General features: G+C 43.4%; 1 protein-coding gene across 6 annotated transcripts in view; it reads left to right on the top strand.

Moving 5' to 3' along the window:
- The first annotated feature begins 19,271 nt into the window (after positions 1-19,271).
- Positions 19,272-22,039, top strand: part of PRELID2 (PRELI domain containing 2) — a 63,584-nt gene continuing 60,816 nt past the window's right edge. For 3 of the 6 annotated variants that reach the window (XM_030320610.1, XM_030320629.1, XM_030320619.1), the window contains exon 1: positions 19,272-19,435. In XM_030320610.1, the coding sequence (XP_030176470.1) occupies positions 19,361-19,435 (75 nt within the window). In that variant the 5' untranslated portion in view covers positions 19,272-19,360. The remainder of the gene's footprint in view (positions 19,436-22,039) is intronic. The other 3 variants (XM_030320655.1, XM_030320637.1, XM_030320647.1) reach the window with 2 other exon arrangements.

Genomic DNA, 22,039 nt, shown 5'->3' with positions numbered 1-22,039 from the left:
CAAAAATCACAGAATTTATTGCCATAATTTCACTTAAATCTACTCTAAAAGCATCAATATCATGGGTTTAATGCCCATCTTATTTCTGTTCTTGTTTTTCTCTGCTAGTTTTGATATGCCATGAGGGCTATGGCATTATTATTTTTACTCCTTTTCTTGGGTCACAAAATTCTTAGTAGATCTCAAAGAAAGATTATGTTATCAGAACAGCCTAGATTGTAGAACTTGGTTTATTGACTGATTAATTCTTGGTCAGACTTGTTTCTCCCAAGGTGATTCTAACCCAAACCACCTTTTTATAGTAAGCTTTTCTGCAGATAAATGATACCTGTTATGTCAGAGAGACTATTTCAGGCCTTATCTTATGCCTGAGGTTTAATTTTGCAACCTAGTATCTATCTCTGAAATTGTTTTTTAATTATCACTTGGCCATTGTGATATAACCGATTATCCTGTCATAATCAAAAATTCATTTTATCTCTTAGCATTAAAAACTTATACCTCCCTTATTAGCATTGAGATTTAATCTCTTAAGAGCTGAAAGATTGACTACATTCTGTGTAGTTAGTGTCCCTTTGTAGGTCATCTGGCTAATACATTATATTGATCAATATAACGTATTAGTGGAGCCCTCTTGCTGTTTGGTTATTGTGGGTCCCCACCCAAGCCAAAGGGTCCTTCCTGTTCTTGGCATCTGCTTTTTCTGGGACTATTTGGCTTACAGTTTCCAATGTTTACAGTTTCCTTAAACAGATAAAGATAGGCATATGACTGTGTTTTATAAACATAAGATTACTAGAAGAAATGTCAAACCCTTCTGATTATTAAAATCAACAAAAATTTTTTGTGGCTTATTACATTCACCATTTTCTATCACAGTGACCTTTTGGGCAGATTTCATATTAGCTTTTCTATTTTGAGTCATTTCCAATTCATGGCCTTTCTCATGCCTCATGTTGGTCAACCTGATGTTGGTCATGGTGGTGTTGATAATGATGGTGAAAGTGCTTTTGATGCTCAGATTGTAACTTCATCTTAAGCGACAGGGACAGATTTTTTTTTTTTAATGGGCAAGAGTATAGTCTTGGGGTATACATTTGGGTGATAAAACCATAAAAATACAAATAAGTCATTATTATAAAAGAACGGAAAGGAAGAGTGATCAGAATGAGGCCCATGGAAGGAGCTTGTGGGATGAGTGGCAAAGGTCTATTTTTTGACCTGGGCATACATTTGATATGTGTGTGTGTGTGTGTGTGTGTGTGTGTGTGTGTGTGTGTGTGATCAGTGCTTTATTCTTACAATAAAAATTTTATTTAAAAGAAATGTCAGCTTATAATCAGTCCTTCATGTTGGCTTCTTTATCCTTTATACAATGTTCCTGACATTTTTGAAAACATTCTTGCTTTTTGGTAACAAGAGGATGTTGGATAAATGTTCTTAATTTTTTCTCTTTCCTAAATCGTGGTATCACCTAGCTTCCAGGGGTTTGTGTTTCTTTTGAATAGGTGATAATTCTGAACAACAGGAGCTGGGCTCTTGGGGTGCACTTGAGAATGTGTGGTAAGCAAGAATGCATTGATGTTGCTTCTGGGCCACTGACACCTGAAAACATACTTATTAAGGTTGTTATTTTACACTGATATTTCCAACTTAACTTTTTCTTATATAAGATTTCCTCAGCCTTTCTCCTACATTGACAGTCTTTTTGGTATGATGAACCTCCTCGATGGAGCAAGGCATGCCTTACATCACATTTTTCTTTTCAGTATAGTAATTTCCAAACTTCTGTTATTCATATAATCTATAATTTTTTGTATATTTTCCAAATTCACAATTTTGTACCACCTGTATTACTGTTTTTTAGACATTTTTGTTTAATCAGCATTAAAATGGCCCCCTTAAAAGAATTAGATTCATATTAAGCAGTAATATCTGTGGCATCATAGGGTTTAATTAACATGTGTTTTTCCAGTATCCATTAAGGTGGATACATAGATGTTGGCATTTAAAGGGACTCAATAAACATCACTTTCCCTCACTCATTTTTAGTACCACCTGAAAGATAAGATAAAAAATCAGGAAAATGGAGCTCAAAACATCATGTTCATTGCTAGTCAAAAGCTGCACTGGTGAATGTTGCTTAGATGCTGCACAATTATGGGCTCCCTAAGAGTGGACCTTAGGTTTGGGCAGACATACCCACCTGCAAGCCTTCCCATCAGTGTAACCCTGTTACCTCACAGCCAAGGACTGCATAGAAGTTGTCTTCCCTGAAGGCAACAGACTCAGAAAGGATGGAGAAGGAAAGACTGAGCTACGACTTAGTTTTTCCTCTAAACTCACCAATAGGGCAGGAGGGAGTAAGGGAACAGGAAGGGGCCAATAACATGAAGGTAATGGAAAGAAATCACAACACCAGGAGAAATAACTATTAGTATACATATTTGTCCATGTAAACGCATCTAAGTACACCTTTGGGGAAATCCTGCTTTAGTGAATAGTGTTATGATAAGAGTGTTTTCCTTAGTCAAGTCAGGAACACTTATCTCTTTCAAATATTTTGATGTGGTAGCTTCCTGTGATCAGGATTCTTAAAATGTCAGTGCTTAAAGAAAAAATGTAAAGGCAGGCTAACTCCCCCTTCCTTTTATGGAGATGAAGAAGTGAAGGTCTGAGAAGGAAAAGGACTTGTTCAATGCCACATCCTACTTAACTGACTTAATCCCAGAAATGGGGTCTAAATCTCAGCGCATTTATTTTTTTATGCTGCCCCTCAGCCTTTGAAACATAAAATCAAAATGAGAAAGCAATGGGTTTAGGCAGAGAAAAATTTTTCCCTATCCTTCTCTAGCTCTAAATTATATTTTCGGGGCGCCTGGGTGGCGCAGTCGGTTAAGCGTCCAACTTCAGCCAGGTCACGATCTCGCGGTCCGGGAGTTCGAGCCCTGCGTCAGGCTCTGGGCTGATGGCTCAGAGCCTGGAGCCTGTTTCCGATTCTGTGTCTCCCTCTCTCTCTGCCCCTCCCCCGTTCATGCTCTGTCTCTCTCTGTCCCAAAAATAAATAAACGTTGAAAAAAAAATTAAAAAAAAAATAAATAAATTATATTTTCAATCTCTCCATTCTTTTCCATGTTCCATGCCATAGCCATAGTCCAATCAACACTACCCCTGGCCTGGATCACCACAATAACCTCAAAACAAGCCTTTCCCATTTCAAGGGCATATCCTCAATGCAGTGGGTAAAGATGGCCCAAACCAAAGCGCCTAGATGGGGCTTTGCTGCTGTGATTGGCCTCGGGAGGTTATGTGCTCATCCCCATATAAGTGGCTTATGCTGATTGGCTTAGCTTAGGTCTTGGCCCCACCCAACAGCGAGGGGCAGCAGAAATACCTCCAAAGTACCACCGCAGTGAATGTGGGAAGGGTGTGCAAGTCCAGAAAGGCTCAGACTGTGGTTTTAGAAGAATGTCAACTGATGCTGGGTAAGAAAATAATGAAAGATACCTACTGCTCTTTTCTCTCAGGTCTCATGTTTAATATCACTTCCTCAGAGGGGCTTCCTTTGGCACACAGGCAAACTGAACGAGATACTCCATCTACCTCTCAGCACCCCCTTTACTTTTCTTTCAAGGCAAAATATGTCATTTTCTATTTATTTGCGTGATGACTGGCATTACATCGCTTTCTCCTACCGGAAGGTAAGCTCCTTGAGGTCAGCAAGGATATTTGTTTTGTTGCGTAATGTTTCTTGAGCATCTAGAAAACTGCCTAGTATGTGGTGGGTTCCCCAAAAATTGCTTAGTGAAAGAATTAACAGCAAATACTACACACATTTGGATATTTACTGATTTTATGATAAAAACATGGAGGAGAGTATTAGAGGTTTTGGCTCAAAGATGCATGGGCTGATATGTCTAGGTTAATGAGTAGATACATTTTAGTAAGACAGTGCAGTTAACAGATTGGACTAATGGAATGGGTTATCGAATGCTTCTACAGTAACCTTTAGACTGCAGCAAAATGAAAAAACAAGCTTCCAAGAATCTACAAATCAACATAACATATTTAGGTGTTGTAAACAAAGCAGGCAAATCTATATTTTTCACTCCCTCATCCTGTCTAGAGGGTGAAAAACAATCCTGTTTTTTTTTTTAATGTTTTATTTATTTTTGAGAGAGAGTGTGAGTGGGGGAGGGGCAGAGAGCGAGGGGGACAGAGGATCAGAAGCGGGCTCTGCCCTGACAGCAGGCAGCCTGATGTGGAGTTTGAGCTCAGGAACCATCAGATCATGTCCTGCTCTGAAGTCAGATGCTCAACGGACTGGACCACCCAGGCACCTGAAACACAATCCTATTATCAACTGACTTAGATAATCCTTATTGGTTGAAACACAGGGACTTTAAAATGGTATTTTTATTTGTCCTTAGTTATTTAACTACAGAGAAGTTTCCTCTTAAACAAGTAAGCTTTTTAATATGTATCTGAGTAAATATGTTGTGTCTCAGCTTCTTTGCCTGTAAACTGTGGATAGTAACAGTACCTGATTATTGTGGTAAGGATGAAATAAGTTCATATATGCAAATGACTCCAAGTAATTATACAAAGAACAGTTACTGGCACAGATTAGGTAACCAAGAAATGTTACCTATTATTATGAAAAGCTTGTGTTAGTACCTATTTCCTTTACTGTTGTATTTGAAGAGAATATTCTTTCCCAGAGAATTTATGTATACATTATCTTATCTGAGTTCCACGAGAGATTCAGCATTTAGTGTTTGTAGGGTGCCAGAGATACAAAGAAATATTAGACCCAGTCCCATCTTTGAGAAATTTACAATCTATGGCTTGAGTATTTTATCCTATAGCGTGAGGTATATCCTATACCTCTTTAGGGGAGCTAAATTCAGACAGTTAGCTTTTTACCAGTTAGGATTCTTTAGGTTACAAGTAACAGAATCCAACTCAAACTGGTTTTGAGCTACAAAGCGAATTTCTTAGCTCAAGTATGGGGCAATGAAAGTAGTGTGGTATTTAGGGGTGATCTGTGGCTCCACAGTGCTCACTGAAGACTCAAATTTTTTCATCTGTTGGATTCTGTTGGATGATGTCAAACCAGGCTTATCTGCCCATAGGATATTTGCTAACCATGGCTAGGGACATTTCCTTGTTCATATCCAAGAGAGGGGGAGCTAATTAACAGAAGGCCCCAGTAAATCTCTCCTCAGTGTCTCATTAGTCCAGACTGGGCCGTATACCCATTCTATTGCCAATCACTGGCAATGGAGATCACTCCTAGACCAATAATAACTTCTGCACTTGGGGGTGGGATGAAATCTTGAAGGAAAACAGCATTCTATTTTGGAGACAGAAGGGCAGAACGAATGCAGAATAAACAATGAACAATTTCCAGTCGTTTGAAGGGAGAACCATATCTTTTCTTTATGTTCCAATATATTCTGTGCCAGGTGCTAAATACTAGTGGAAATAATGGGTAAATAGACTTGCCAAGGGATTATTTATTCACCTTATGTAATCCTCTAAGGTCCTAGAAATGCTTGTCCCCAGAACTAGCATGACCAATTTTTTTTTCTTGGTTAATTGCCTTCTCTCTTAGCTACATGACCATGAACTCCATCTATTCCCAGGAACGCCAGTGGGCAAGTCTGGATTGGCCCTTTCTTCTGGAGTTCCCTCGTTGATCAATTATAAACTATGATATTCATCATTCATTCCCAGGCCATGGGGCTGCTTTTGGCTGGTTGGTATCATATGTCCTGTTAGATGAGTCAATCCTTTAAGATTTGTGCCCAGAGAAACTGGCATTTAAGCTTCCTCTTTATTCCAGCTCTAAAGTTAGGGAAGCAGCTGTTGATGGACTAACTACTATCTTAGGAGGACTAAGAACGATCTCCCCATCCTTAACAGTTGTTCACTGATTTGTCTCAAGGAGACTCTGAAAACATTTTTGGAATGGTATTTTATACAGAAACTGCTGGCTGGCCTACCTGGTCACCATACATAGTACAACGGTAATAACTATAGTAGAAGAACAAGTCTGTTATGCCTGGTCACATGTAAGGATAATGTTAGGGTGCATGTGACTTTGTTACATCCCTGGAATTAACTTAAAATTTTTTTTTCTTGATGTTTATTTATTTTTGAGAGAGAGAGAGAGAGACAGACAGAGCATGAGCACAGGAGGGGCAGAGAGAGAGGGAGACACAGAATCTGAAGCAGGCTCCAGGCTCTGAGCTGTCAGCACAGAGCCAGATGTGGGGCTCAAATTCACAAACTGCAGGTTCATGACCTGAGCCGAAGTTGGATGCTCAACCAACTGAGCCACCCAGGCACCCCTGGAATTAACTCTTAACTTGTATGATCAGTAACTGTTTTATCTCATCTCTTAGGGGTAGACTTGGGGTGAACAGGTATACACAACCACTGCATAATGTCATCCACAATTGTCCTTTAAGCTATTTGGAAGCTAAAGGAAAATCAGGAACCCCTTTATTTACTCTGAGACATCACCTACCATACCACGTAAGAAACACTCTTATTGGAGAGATTAGCTTGCTCAGTGAGCAAAGATGGGAGGCACTTGCTTGATGACTTGGGTTAATCTTGGATGTAACTATTTTCAGAAAAGAATATTCTTTTCCATTAAGGACAGAATTATTCAAAGTTCTTACATGAATCATCTGTTTCAAGGAGTGAGTTCTTCAATATCTATGTTTACCTCTTGGATTTTATTTTCTCATGCTTTCATAAGTCACCAATGCCTCTTTTGGTTGCCTTACTCTTTTTTTTTGGAAACATCACTGCCTTTAATGTGCACACTCTTGTGTGTTCTGACTTCACATTAGTCTAGTTTTCTTCAGCGACTTTGCAGATTAAAAATTTGAGGAGACTTGAGCAGCACTTCCTTGGGATGAGTAATTAACCTCTCCAAGTTTCAGTTCATTCATCTGTAAACTGTAGATAATAGTGATATGCATGCGGTGGTAGTGCTGCCCCCTGTTCCTCTCTTCAGAGTCTTTGCCTCCTACCCCATCCCAAAGCTGTGCTCCTTGCTGGAAAGTGTCCTCCACTGCAAGGGAACTGCCTCACCCAGCAGCCTTACCTCAGTGGGGGCTGCCCAGCGCCAGGGGGTTCTATACTATTGACTGAGGCCTCAGTTGGAACCAGATTTTGGAGCACACTATGTCTTGGCCCAATACTGCATTCTTCACTTCAGAAGCAACCCCAGTCCTCTTGTATGTAAATTATTGCCTCAAAGTCTCTTTCCAGGGAACCCAATCTAAAACCAATGCCACTTCTTCAGACTGTTCCAAGATTGCAGATATAAAGTCCTTTGGGAAGCAGTGTCTTTGGAGTGGGGAACGGACTTCATATTTGATAGCTGTCACTATTCTTGGCTGGTACGGCATTGCCTGAGAACATTCTCGTTTCTTTCTGATCTCATCAGATAGTACTTTGAGAAAAATAATGTAGTAACTAGCTCAAGGCAAAGTGACACTGTGTTAAGTTTGTTATATATCCCCCAACTCATTCTTCCTTTGCTCTGGGGCCCTTCAGGGCTGCTTCCTTCACCACACCTTTTCCCAGCTTCCTCTCATTCAAACACAAAATTCAACCAAGTAAATCTGAAGATCTAATTCACTTTATTCAGCAAGTTGTGAATCAAGCAGCATCTCATCTAGCAAGTTAGAGGGGAGTCCTGAGGAGTTGTATAAAATGGAAGGGTGGGGGGTGGGACCAGGAAGTTAAAGCAAAACTAACTAACCAACTAACTAGTCCTGGTCACTTTCCCTTAGGAGAAGAGCAGCCTCTGGTCTTATGCAAATCCTCTCATCTTCCTTTGGGGAATGGAGAAGGCCCAAGTGCTTATTCCTGGTGCTAATCAGAACATTCCTGACTGACCGGTTAAAATTTACATTTCCCAGGGAGGTTGAAAGGCAATGGGGTTAAGTATTAAGCCCCAGTTTGGTTACTTGGCCTAAATGATGCCATTTTTGGGCTTGTGGTTTTCTCTTTAACACCCTCTACCCATTCTAACCCTTATGTGCCTTATGTGTACCTTATGTGTACCTTATGGTGCACACCTTCTTCTTCCCTCTGAGAAATTTGTGGGAAGGGAGAAGATTTGGTAAACTTACTCACCTTGAGGTGTCATGTGTTACCACTTAGCTGCCTAAGTTATACTTCACCTGACATTCTTTCTGTGTGCCTTTGGTTTTATGATTTTTATTCTCAGAACTGTATTATGATCAGAACTGTCCTTCAGTAATTTCTGGTCTTTCATCTGGCAAGAGATCAGTCTTTTAAAACTAGTCTTCCCAGACAGGAAATATCTTAAATAGACTCTTTTAAAATGAATGCCATTAATTGCTACTGCTATGACAAAGAAAATTTACCCTTTTGTACTAACATTGTAAGGTGAATTGGCCTTAAAGGATGCAATTTTGCCAAACAAACAAAATGAATAAAATTCTTATTGGATTTCTAAACAATGAAGATGAAAAGGATGAAAACAGAGAATTGAAAATATAAATGTGTTAGGCAGCTCACCTTTCAAAGTCTCAGAAGCTGGGTGGATTTGGAGATGGAAAACAACCTGACAATAAAGGGTTCGTTTTTCTTTTCTTTTTTAATTCTGGCATATGAACTCATAACGGCTAAATTTGTCTTCCACATCAGATTAGTCAGGAGTCTCCATTAAAAGTGACAGAAACCTCAACTCACATTAAGGTAAGCACAAAGGGAGATTGACCGGAAGGATCCTAGAGAAGCTGAGAAAATTCAAGAAGGAGCTTCAGGAAACAGGGCAGCTGGTGGTGCTCAGGCCAGAACTGGAGATCGGGCACCCCCAGACTTAGCCTTCATCTTTCATTTCAGCCTGTTTGTGCCTGGTGATGTGGGGTCAAGTAGATGACTCCCAATACCTGTGAATGGGACCTCATTTGGAAAGATGATTTTAGCAGATGATCAAGCTGAGATAATATGTTAGTTCTGTAGGGCTGCCATAACAAAGTACCCCAGACTGGGTGACTTACACTTCCACAATTTATTTTCAAAATGTTTTGATGGCTCATCGTCTAGGATCAGGGTGTTGACAGGCTTCAAATGGCCCTTCAAAATGGTCCTCTCTTTTTACCCAGTAACTACCCTCCTAAGACTCTATTTTTAAAAAGCAATAAAACATGCTGATACAAATTTACATACAAGGATTTTCGTGACATCAGTAGTTATAAAAAATAATATAAAAACATAATTTAAAATGATGGTTCATTCATATAATATGTGATTATATAATCATATAATATGATTAATATCATTAAAATCACATTTTTGAAGGTAATGTTCTCCATTTGTTAGAGAACATGAAAGAGGGATACAAAATCATATATATTAGTTCTCCCAATGTTAACAAAAAGCGGGGAAGTGTGTTTCTTCTGAGGCCTCTCTCCTTGGCTGACAGATGGGGGTGTCTTTTCCCTCTGTCTTCACATGGTCTTCCCTCTGTTCAGGTCTATGTCTTGATCTCCTCTTGTTTTAATAAGGACCCTCATCATAATGGATTAGGGCCCACCTGTATATCCTCATTTTACCTTAACTATCTATTTAAAGGCCTTATCTCCAAATACAGTCCCATTGTGAGCTACTGGGCTTAGGGCTTAACATATCAATTTTGAGAGGAGCATATTTCAACTCTTAACAGATGAGGTCATTAGGGTGGGTCTTAATCCAATGATTGGTATCCTTATAAAAAATGGAAATCTGGACACAAGGACAGACAAGCATAGAGTGCAGATGATGTGAAGCCATGGGCAGCACACTGTCCACACGTAAAGGGATGCTGGGGGCTCTCAGGAGCCAGACAAGAGGCTTAAACAGATTGTCTCCCTCAGCCCTCAGAAGGAACTGACTCTGCCAACGCCTTGATTTCAGACTTGCAGCCTCCAGAGCTGGGAGACAGTACACCTCTGTGTAAGCCTCCCAGTTCATGGTACTTTGTTTTGGCAGTCCTGGGAAATGAATACATCTGGCTTAATTTCCTTTTATAGTCAGGCGGGCTTTCTCCATGGGGGTGTGCGGTATAGCACTGAGACATCATCGTTGGCCCCTCTCTCACATCCCACTTCTGGTCTTTCGGCACAGTTTGCATCTCTACCTTCACAAAGGATCCAGAATCTGAAAACTCCCTCAGTACCTCCATGATCAGTCATCACCGCTTGTACACATTACAACGATGGCCTCCTAACTGGTTTCTTTCTCCCGCTTGCCTCCCCAAGGTCACTGCTTCATAATTACTAGCCAGAATGGTTCTGTGAAAACAGAGTTCTGTTCATGTCACTGCCCAGTTCAAAGTTCTCAATGTCTCATGCAGAGAAAGAGCTAACATCTTCACAGTGGCTTACAAGACTCTGTGTGACCTTGTTGCTGATCGTTGTTGCTCTTCTGACCCTATCTTTCAGGACTCTGCTCCAGCCACACTGGCCTCTTCCCAGTTCTCCAGCACGCCAGGCTAAGGACTGCTATCTCAGGGCCTGTTAACTGGCCAGTCCGCTGCCTGGAATGACTGTCCCCCAAAGAAGAGCATGACTTGCTCCCTCTCTTCTTTCAACTCTTCTACTTAAAAGTCAGTTTGCCAGGGAGTTCTACCCCGCTGCCCCACCTCCACTTATCATCTTTCTTCTCTACCTTATTTTTTCTCTTTGGTACCCATATTTACCTGTTTAATACTAGATATTTTACATATTTCTCTCTCTCGCATTGGAATGTGATAGACCTTCTAAGTGTTCGGTAACATGTAGGATGCTGTGATGACCTAGTAGCTCCTTGCCCTGAAATATTTCCTCTCTGTCTGATTAAAGTTTATCAACTTTTTTTTAAAGTTTATTTTATTTAGTTATTTTGAGGTTGGGGGGCAGAGAGAGAGAGAGAGAGAGAGAGAGAGAGAGAGAGAATAATAAGCAGGCTCTGTGCTCTCTGTGAAGAGCCTGACCTGGGGCTCAAACCCATGAATGGTGACATCATGACCTGAGCTGAAAACAGGAGTCGGATGCTCAACCAACTGAGCCACCCAGGTGCCCCTAAAGTTCTTGAACTTCTTGAAACTGTCTGATCACAGTCATCTTGAAGTGAGGGAAGAGAAGTCTGGCTCAGTGATGCCACAGGTATTATTTTACCCTGACACGATGAACTTGTTCTGAGATTTTTGCCTTGTTCTCTGTGCAAATTCCTGCTTTGTACCCTGGTTCTGGTAACTGGTTCTGTTGCCTGTCCTGAGTCTCTAGTTCACATATGAAATCTCAGGGAAGTAAAAGGGAATTTAGAAATAATCTTGGTCCTCTTGGTCACTTTGTTGAGGTGCAGCTACAGGAAGGAACTTGCTCAAGGTCATATTCTCTGTTAAGTATTCATGAGTTTATTGAACATATACTATGTGCTAGATATTTTGCTAGGCACTTGTGAGATACTAGAAAATATTAGTGTCTGCTTCCCCTCCCCCTCCACCCACTCCTTGCTCTCCCCTCCACTCTTTTCCTGTCACAGAGTGCCTAAAATCCCTTGTAATGTCCTAGATGGTAAAAGTACTAGGAGCATCTTTTTTTCTAATAATTGTTTAAAACATTTTTTATTATATATTATATATTTTTTAATAACAATTTTTTTCATGTTTATTTATTTTTGAAAGAGAGAAAGACAGAGCATGAGCAGGGGAGTGGCAGAGAGAGAGACACACACAGAATCAAAGTAGGCTCCAGGCTCTGTGCTGTCAGCATAGAGCTCGACGCAGGGCTTGAATTCATGAACTGAGAGATCGTGACCTGAGCCGAAGTTAGACGCTTAACTGACTGAGCCACCCAGGTGCCCCAACTAATACTTGGTTTTTGACCCTGGTTCCTGACACCAAGCTTCTAAACTTTTGAAATTTTCTGGGCGGTAGGAGTGTCTTTTGTTCTAGTGAAGTGACCTTGGGTGTGCTCCTGGATGGGGTTGGTCACCAGAAAGACCAAGCCATGATTAGAAGCTCGGAATATCCAGCCCCATACCCCGTTCTCCAGAGAGGGGAGAGGATCAGGAGTTAATGATCAGTCATGCCTACATGATGCCCCCACAAAATTCCCAAAAGTATGGGTTTTAGAGAGTTTCTGGGTTGGCAAACACATGGAGGTACTGGAGGGTGGTACTTCTGCAAGCTCTGTGTTCCTTCCCACCTACCTTGTCCTATGCATCTCTCCCACCTGCGTGCTCATCTGTGTCCTTTATCATATACTCTTATAATAAACTGGTAAACAGCTGGTGAACTGTTTCCCTGACTCCTGTGAACTGTTCTAGGAGTACATCAAACTGACAAAGAGGTCATGGGAACCTGTGACTTACAGCCCATCGGTCAGAAGCAAAGGTAACAACCTGAACTTGTTATTGGCACCTGAAGTGGTAATGGGGGGCAGGCAGTCTTGTAGGATGGAGCCCTTAACCTGTGGGATCTGGCAATGTCTCCAGATAGATAGTATCAGAATTGAGTTCAGTTGGACAAACCCCCAGCTGGTGTCACAGAATTGCATGGTGTGGGGGAACCCTACATGCCACATGTCAGTAGCGTTGTGAGTGTGGTAGTAGTATGAGAATAAAGGAGGCACACAGGAGGAGGACAGAGGTTTTCCGCCTCAGCACTAGATAGGGAAGAGTGAATAACACACAGTTCCTTCTAGGCTGGAGACCCTCATAGTTCAGTGGAGAATTTCTGTAAACAGATAATTATAAGATTGGATAAAAAAGATTAGTGATGAAGAGATGGTCAAGATGGTCAGAAGAGGACAGTGGACCAGCATCAAGAAGGTGAGAAAAGCAAAGAGGGGACAGGGTGAGGAGAGAGGGTCAGGGCTGAAGCGTCTGTCCACTTAAAACTTCACGTCATTTGTAAAGAGCCAGTCATCCACCCCTTCCCTCAAAGTGTGGTGCGTGTCCACCAGGTTCAAACCTCTGTGCCTTGCCTTGAAGATACAAACGTGAGTTTGGTATCTCAAAGACCAAAGGAGGAACTTGGGAGGTTTGCAAATTTCCAAACTCCAGTCTCTGACTAGGTAAAAGCCACCCAATTTCAAAGGAATGGGAATTCGTTTTATAGTTCCTTCTCTCTTCCTTGGGGACATAGCAAGTGACGCTGTCATTGTGCAAACTGGCTGGGACTCTGAGGCACGAGATTACATGGCAGTAGCCTCCCTTGTCAAGCGTGGCCTGCGTTTCCACGTTCAGAACACCCTGATGTCCTTGGAGTGGGCAGGTGGCCTTTGTTCTTGCACAAGTCACTCAGACAACCAGCCCAGTTAAAGCCAACAGGTGCTCAGTCCTTTAATCTTTCAGGACACAGGCTTGGCCTTTTGTGATCAGCTAATCAGGAGTTAGCAAGCAACTGCCCAAGGATACCTTCTGGAAGAAAGCAGCTGTCAGAGTGGAGTCGGAGGCTAGTTGGAATGGGTGCATGGCCCAGCCTGTCAGGAGGCTTCTGTTTCACACCCAGTCTGGCGGTAGAGGCAGGTAAGGGTTACCATAAACTCCACAAGTAAATTATCTCTCTATTGTGGGCCTCGGTAGTCCCCCAGGGCGACTGGTATTTGTTTTTTCTATAAGAAGGTGTTCGTGATATAGTAGCGTTGCTTTCTACATAACATTCAATAGTTTTTTTTTTTAATATTTTCTGGGGTGCCTGGGTGGCTCAGTCGGTTGAACGTCCAACTTTGGCTCAGGTCATGATCTCGCGGTTTGTGGGTTCGAGCCCCACGTCAGGCTATGTGCTGGCGGCTCAGAGCCTGGAGCCTGTTTCGGATTCTGTGTCTCCTTCTCTCTCTGCCCCTCCCCCACTCACACTCTGTCTCTCTCTCTCCTTCAAAAGTAAATAAACATTAAATAAAGAAATTAAAATATATATATATATTTAAAGATTATTTATCTTGAGAGAGCACGCATACAAACTTGAGCATGAGTGGGGGAGGGGCAGAGGGCGAGCAAGAGAGAATCCCAAGCAGGCTCCACCCTCAGCATGGAGCCTGACACGGGGGCTCAGTCTCGAGAACTGTGAGATCATAACCTGAGCTGAAATCAAGAGTCGGATGCTTAACCGATGAAGCCACCCAGGTACTGCCATACATTCAACTTTTAAGGGCTTTGACATCTAACCCTCCACCCCACACCTGATAAGTAATTCAAGGAGACATTACTCTGAGGTTTAGTAAGGTGGGGGATTAAGAATTGACTAGTGAATTTAGCAATTTTGCCATTGGTCACCTTGCCAACAGTAGTTTCAGTGAATTGGAAAGGTCCCACATTGATTGGAATGGGTTCAAGAGATTATAGGCAACTCTTCTGAAGAGCAAAAACAGACCAGAGAATTGGGATAGATCAGGAGGATGGTATGGGGTTAAGAGTGGATTTTTTTAAAAATGGAAGAAATCACAATGTATGTATGTGTGCTGGTTGGAATGATCCAGTAGAGGCAAAAGTGATGATGTGAGAAAGAGGCGGGGGGGGGGTGGGAGGGGGCGGGTATGGCTAGAGAGATGTCCTTGAACAAGAAAGAGGGCGGGAACTTTTTTTTTTCAATATATGAAATTTATTGTCAAATTGGTTTCCATACAACACCCAGTGCTCATCCCAAAAGGTGCCCTCCTCAATACCCATCACCCACCCTCCCCTCCCTCCCACCCCCCATCAACCCTCAGTTTGTTCTCAGTTTTTAAGAGTCTCTTATGCTTTGGCTCTCTCCCACTCTAACCTCTTTTTTTTTTTTCCTTCCCCTCCTCCATGGGTTTCTGTCAAGTTTCTCAGGATCCACATAAGAGTGAAACTATATGGTATCTGTCTTTCTCTGTATGGCTTATTTCACTTAGCATCACACTCTCCACTTCCATCCACGTTGCTGCAAAGGCCATATTTCATTCTTTCTCATTGCCATGTAGTACTCCATTGTGTATATAAACCACAATTTCTTTATCCATTCATCAGTTGATGGACATTTAGGTTCTTTCCATAATTTGGCTATTGTTGAGAGTGCTGCTATGAACATTGGGGTACAAGTGCCCCTATGCATCAGTACTCCTGTATCCCTTGGATAAATTCCTAGCAGTGCTATTGCTGGGTCATAGGGTAGGTCTATTTTTAATTTTCTGAGGAAACTCCACCCTGCTTTCCAGAGTGGCTGCACCAATTTGCATTCCCACCAACAGTGCAAGAGGGTTCCGAGGGCGGGAACTTTTTAGTGATGCGGTACAGCTGTGTAGGTCAAGTTTTCCTTGACCCTCTCAGGGTCCCTGGCTGAGTCTGAAAACCTGACACAGACAGATTAGCAGAAGAAAAGCATACACATTGATTTACTGTTTTATGGGACATGGGCACCTTCATACAGAAATGAAGACCTGTAGAAATGGTTATACCTGAAGGTTTTGCACAAGGTTTGATGAAGGGGGAGCAGGACTGTAGAAATATCATAGGACAAAGGGTATAAAGTAAGTGTAGTCACTGTGGGGAAACTTGGCAAGGCCTGTTTGTGTGCATTCTTCTGGGTAGCACTCCCGTCCTGGAGAGAAGGATGCTACTTTCCTTCTGGTATACAAAGGACATTTCTCACAAGAGGATCTTATGATGTGCTTCGGGAGAGAAGGCGAGGGGAATGTCAGAGAACTTCCTGCTCCTGCCATTTCCCCAAACTCCTTCAGCTTAAGATACTCAGTATGCCACACTGCCGTATTTTGGGCTACTGTGCTCTGAATCCTACTAGCTGGATCTTAAGCACAGATATTATTAAATATTAAATTATATAAATTTACAATTAAATGAACTATATTTAAAAAGGTAATAGGTATTCCAAACCCAGCCCTTCCGAATTGCATTACAGTCACCATTAACTTTATTTATTTATTTATTTATTTATTTATTTATTTATTTAAATGTTTATTTATTTTGAGAGAGAGAGAGAGAGAGAGAGAGAGAGAGAGAGAACATGAGGGCGGGGCCAGAGAGAGAGAGGGAGAGAGAGGATCTTAAGCAGGCTACACACCCAGCATGGAGCCCAACACGGGGCTCAATCCCATGACCCTGGGATCATGACTTGAGCTGAAATCAAGTCGGTTGCTTAACTGTCTGAACCACCTAGGGGCCCCTCACCATGATCTTTAAAGAAGGATTTTTTGAGTATAGTTGACACAGTGTTACATTAGTGTCATGTGTACAACATAGTGATTTAACTTCTCTATACCTTATGCTATGCTCATCACAAGTGTAGCTATCATTTGCCACCATACATTATTGTTACAATATCATTGACTATATTCCCTGTGCTGTACCTTTTATTACCGTGACTTACTCATTCCTTAACTGGAAGTCTATATCTCCCATTCCCCTTCACCCATTTTGCCCATCCCACCCCCACCAGCCCCCCCTTTGCTCTGGCAACCATCAATTGGTTCTTTGTATTTATAGGTCTGATTCTGCTTTTTTAATTTGTTTATTAATTTTTGTTTAGATTCCACAATGAGTGAAATTATATAATTGTCTTTCTCAGTCTGACTTATTTCACTTAACATAATACTCTGTAGGTCCATCCATGTTGTCTCAAATGCCACAATCTCATTTTTTTTTTTTTATGGCTGCATGATATCCCTGTATGTGTGTGTGTGTGTGTGTGTGTGTGTGTGTGTGTACACAGCACATCTTCCTTATCCATTTGTCTATTGATGCACACTTAGGTTGCCTCCTTATATTGGCCATTATAAATAATGCTGCAATAAACATAGGGTGCATATATCTTTCTGAGTTAGTGTTTTCATTTTGTTTGAGTAAATACCCAATAGTGGAATTATTGGATCATTTGGTATTTCTTTTTAATGTATGTTTATTTGTTTATTTATTTGAGAGAGAGAGAAAGACAGAGGGTGAGCAAGGGCAGGGGCAGAGAGAGAGGGAGACAGAATTCAAAGCAGGCTCCAGGCTCTGAGCTGACAGCACAGAGCCCATTGTGGTGCTCCAACTCACAAACTGTGAGATCGTGACCTGAGCTGAAGTCAGATGCTCAACAGACTGAGCCACCCAGGCCCCCCAATATGGTATTTCTATTTTTAATTTTTTGAGGAACCTCCACACTGCTTTCCACAGCAGTTGCACCCATTCCCATTCCCACCAATAGTGTATGTACCATGCTGTTTTGATTACTATAGCTTTGTAGTAGATCTCGAAATCTGGAATTGTGATACCTCCAGGCTTGTTCTTATTTATCACGTTTGCATTGGCTCCATTAACTATGTTCTTGCAGTTATGTCTACTACATGTGGATTGTGGAAATGCCACACAGTAGTGCCTTCCTGCACTTGTCTTCCTAACCCCATGTTTTGTGACATCACATTGCTAGTTTGAAGTTGGCCGTGGTGGGAGTATTTACACAGCAGAAACTGCAATTGTTAGCAGTCATGGCCTTCTCTGGGTTGTTTTTTTATGTATTTATTTTTTGAAAGAGAGAGAGAAAGAGAGAGGGAGAGAGAGAGAGAGAAAGAGTGATCGGGGGAGAGGCAGAGAGAGTGAGTGAGTCACAGAATCCAAAACAGGCTCCAGGCTCTGAGGTGTCAGCACAGAGTCCAATGCAGGGCAAGACAACAAGATCACGACCTGAGATGACTGACGACTGAGCCACCCAGGGGTCCCTGGTGGTTTTTTTTTGTTTTTTTGTTTTTTAAAGGAGAGCTGTTGGTTAACCATTTGCTAGCCCACTGCTGGATTCAGTGGTCAAGTGGAGAAACTGGCCCTAAACTAAGTGCTGGCAGTTCACACACAAGAATAGGAGAGACAGGTGCCTGGATGGGCCCAGTCAGTTAAGAGTTGGGCTCTTGATCTCAGCTCAGGTCTTTTTTTTTTTTTTTTTTTTTTTGTCAGCTCAGGTCTTGATCTCAGGGTCATGAGTTCAAGCCCTGTGTTTTTGCTGGGAGTGGAGCCTACTTAAAACAAAACGAAACAAAACAAAAAGTAGGAGAGAAGGCAGGGCATTTGGACAGGTGGGTAGATAGATGTGGTAGAGGCAGGTTTCCTATTTACTAAGTGAAAAAGGAAGCAAGGTAGTCGCCTGAGAATAAGGTTGGGAAGTGTTGGGGGTTTGAGGTGAGAAGACTGTGGGACAGTTAGTGGATTAGAGAAATGGAGGTTTTTTGTTTTTTGTTTTTTTTTTGTTTTTTTGTTTTTTTTTTGTCCAGCACCATTAAAAGGCCCCTGGAGGTTAGTGGTTATGAACTTAAAAGGAGGCCTGTTATATTGGGTGTAGATTTGCCTCCAGTCTCTTGCAGGGGTGGGAGTGAAGCTGTGAGTAATGGAGAGCTGGATTTACCCAAGTGTAAGATTTGTAACACCAGTATGACTGTGCGTGTCGGTGGCCAGCGAGATTATAAATTTATAAATGTCAGAGTCACCACCTCAGAGACCTTCCTCATTCATGCTAGCTAACATCGGGCCCCAGTCCCATAACCTTAATCCCTTATCCTGTCTGTTTTCCTATTTTGTTCATTGGGTGTTACATAGCCGGACTCACTCATCCCACCTGACAGCAGGCACCATGCCTGCCACAGTGCTTGGCGCGGAGTAGCTTTCCAGGAATATGTTGACTAACTTATTGAGTAAGTGGATTCACTTGCTCGTTCTTGCAAAATCTGTACAGGTCAGTGAAAAGCGGTCATATTCTTTTCGTGCGTCTTTGTAGCAACAAAGGCTTCATGGTGTTTCAACTTTAAGGAGCATAGGAATTTCCTTACAGCGCCGGACGTGCCAAGCCACCGTTATTTCCCGAACACTCCCTGGGGATACGGGCAATTTTTACCGAATTTGAGACCCAATTTACAGCTTTTGAGGCGGCTGCCGGGATCGTGTGAGTCACGCAGTCGCTGACCTTTGTCACACCAGACTCAGCAACAAGGAGGGGGGTTAGATTACAAGCCAATCTCAGAGGGCGGGTGGTTGTTTCCGTATTTATGATCCTTTTCTTAGGGCTGCTGAGTGCGAGGCTCAGGGGCGGGACGGCACCGGAGCTCAGGGCCAGGCCGCGGGGCGCAGAGCGGTGGGGTCACGGGCCCTGCAGGCAGGGCGGGCCGCTTCAGGTGCGCGCGGGCCCCAAGCCGCCGCAGCTGCGCCCCCCTCCCCCCGCCGCCCACAAACCGCGGGGCGGAAGGGGGCGGGGTGTGACCGCCTGTCCGTTTCTCCGGGGGGGACAATAAAGTTTCGAAAGTTTGAAAAGGCAGGAAAAAAAAAAACCCTCGCCCCTTCGGCGGGGCGGGTGTGGACGCCTGCGGCCCGGGGCGAGCCCGGCGCCCGGCGCGCGGGGATGGGGGTCACGGTGGACGTGCGCCAGGTGTACAAGTACCCCTTCGAGCAGGTGGTCGCCAGCTTCCTCCGAAAGGTACTCGCCCACTCCAGCCCGGACGCGCGGCACCCGGGAGCCCTGGCCCAGCCGTCCGCGCTCGGGGCGCCCGGCCCTGTCCGGGCCCCCGCCCCGACCCCCCGCGGGAGTCCCCCCCCCACCCCTCCCCTTCTTGCGCTCCAGCTGCGGGGTTCGCTTCGGGATATGCAGGGCGGGGGTGGGAGTGGCTTTCCTCGAGGGCTCCCCTTCGTGGTGCGCGGCGCCACGTTCACACCCTGTCCCGGAGTGGCAGGGAACGCAAGTTCTGGAGCCTGCTTGAGGCTGCACAGGACTTGTGGATCTTTCTAGTACCTCATGGACCCCTTAAAGCTAGTGGGGACCGTGGAAGCCATCACCCTAGGTTTCCCAGCATTGTGGCTCTATCATCACAATGGAGGTCGCTGTGGGACTTGGGGCAGATTGCTTACCCTCTCTGTGCCTTGGTTTTGTGATCTGTGAAATGGGGACATAATAGTACTAAGTGAAAGGGTTAGTTGCGAGGACTCAAGTGAGATAATTCATGGAAAGTCACTGATGGCCTCTAAAGTGTTGTAGTTGTTTGTGCTGCTCTAACTACACCCCAGTCTCGGTGTTCAGTGGCCCTCTTTTCTCAGGGCTCCTCCGAGGACTGTGCTCATGGTAATAGAAGGGGAAATTTCGTTGAGAAATTGAAAGCACCCAGGCCAGGGAGCTGGGACTCCTGGACTCTTGTCTGACTCTGCCTTTAGTTCCTTCACTTGGTCAAGCGTCTGTTCTCTTCAGACGCAGTTTCTGCTTCTAAGAGTGTTGTATCAGAAGATATTTTAGGTTCCCCTTCAGCTTTCATGTTCTTAGACAAGGTTTGCCAGACTTGTAACTTGCCTTGGGTAGCAGCCACCAAGCAGTGCACTCCTTATACAACCCACAAGCCATCAAAGGGAGATAAGGGGAGAGGAAGTTAAATTTTTTTTAAATTAGTGTTTGTTTATTTTTGAGAGAGCGCGTGCGCAGGACAGCGGGGGTGGGGGTGGGGGTGCTGTGTGCAGATACAGAATCTGAAGCAGGCTCCAGGCTCTGAGCTTTCAGCACAGAGCTCAACCCTGGGCTTGGATTCATGAATGACAAGATCATGACCTGAGCTGAAGTCAGTCGCTCAATGGAGTGAGCCACCCAGGTCCCGAGGAAGTTAATTTTTTAAGTGATAAGACCTGACCTTCACATGAGGAGATGATACAGTTTGGGACCCAAGCCAAGGATTGTAGGACTCTGGGTAACATGGTGTTGCCGTAGAAGTCTTTTTTGGGGGAGAATGTCAGCTTGTTGATAGATCTTCAGTATCTAGAATAGTGCCTAGCAGCTAGTAGGTGCTCACTAAAAATCGGATAACTGATGAATGACTAAATGAATGAAAGCTTGAATTGTGGATCTAGTGTAGACTTTGCCTTAGGCCAGACTTCTGGGCCCAAAAGAGAAACAGCCAACTCTCCATTAAAAAAAAAAAATTATGTTTATTTACTTTTGAGAGAGAGGGAGACACAGAATCTCAAACAGGCTCCATTCTGAGCTGTCAGCACAGAGCCTGAAGCGGGGCTCAAACCCACAAACTGTGAGATCATGACCTGAGCCGAAGTCAGACACTCAACCGACTGAGCCACCCAGGCTCCCCAACAACTCTCCATTTTTTCTTAGGAAGTTGGGAGTGTGGATTCTCTAATGCCACTGCTCCCTTGGAATGCCTTCTGGATTACACTCCTCAGGAGCTGATCTTTGTCTTGTCAGACCTGGAAGGGCACTTGATCCAGATCAAAATCATTGACTATCTTCTCCAGCATTGGATAGTTACTGCTGCACATCTCTTTTTCTCTCATTAGACTCATGCCTGCAGAAGCACATAGCACAATGGCATGCTCTCTTTTAGAGAGTATTGTTCATGTGGTCATGCTTCTGGGCTAAATGCTTTTCTTCTTTGTACTGGGCTTGGTGCTAGGACACAACAGATAGACCCTCTTTTCGTGGGGCTGATGGTGTCTTGTAAGTGAGGCTGACGTTAATAAATGGCCAACAGATGAATACATACTTAAAATTGATGATATGTATTTACAGAGAAAGTTTATGTTACTGGGACCAAATATAGCGGGGAAGGCCTGCTAAGGTCCCGCACGGTGGTCATGAGGAAAGGCTTTGTCAAACAAATGGCCTGTGTGAAATGATGGCTGTTGTGTGAGTAGGACTTTCTCAGGCAAGAAGAGAGGGGGAGAAAGTGCTTTCATACATTATCGTATTTACCTCTTCCAGCAGCTGCAAGCAGTTAGGACTGACTTCCATTTCATTACGTAGAAAACCTGAGATTCAGAGGATTTGAGAATCTTTTCCAGGTTCCCATGGCCAGCAGCTGGGAGAGCCAGGATTTCAGCACATCTGAATCCTAAGTCTACACCCCTAGTCCCCCAGACTGTGCTGCCTTCCACATAATAGGCATTCCGATGACTACTGAGGGGATAAAATGTTCCAGAATCATCTTTGCTGTGCTCTTTATCCGATTTCAGTTTTCTTCTGTCTATTCTCAGGACTTATTTTATCTTGGTGGACCCGTTGTGCCTGATGTAGGGGTATAGCTTTGATATG

The sequence above is a fragment of the Lynx canadensis genome, chromosome A1 (genome assembly GCF_007474595.2).
Source record: "Lynx canadensis isolate LIC74 chromosome A1, mLynCan4.pri.v2, whole genome shotgun sequence".
In the NCBI taxonomy this organism is placed as follows: domain Eukaryota; kingdom Metazoa; phylum Chordata; class Mammalia; order Carnivora; family Felidae; genus Lynx; species Lynx canadensis.
The sequence above is the reverse complement of the archived record's forward strand: the minus strand, read 5'-3'. Positions and strand labels throughout refer to the sequence as shown.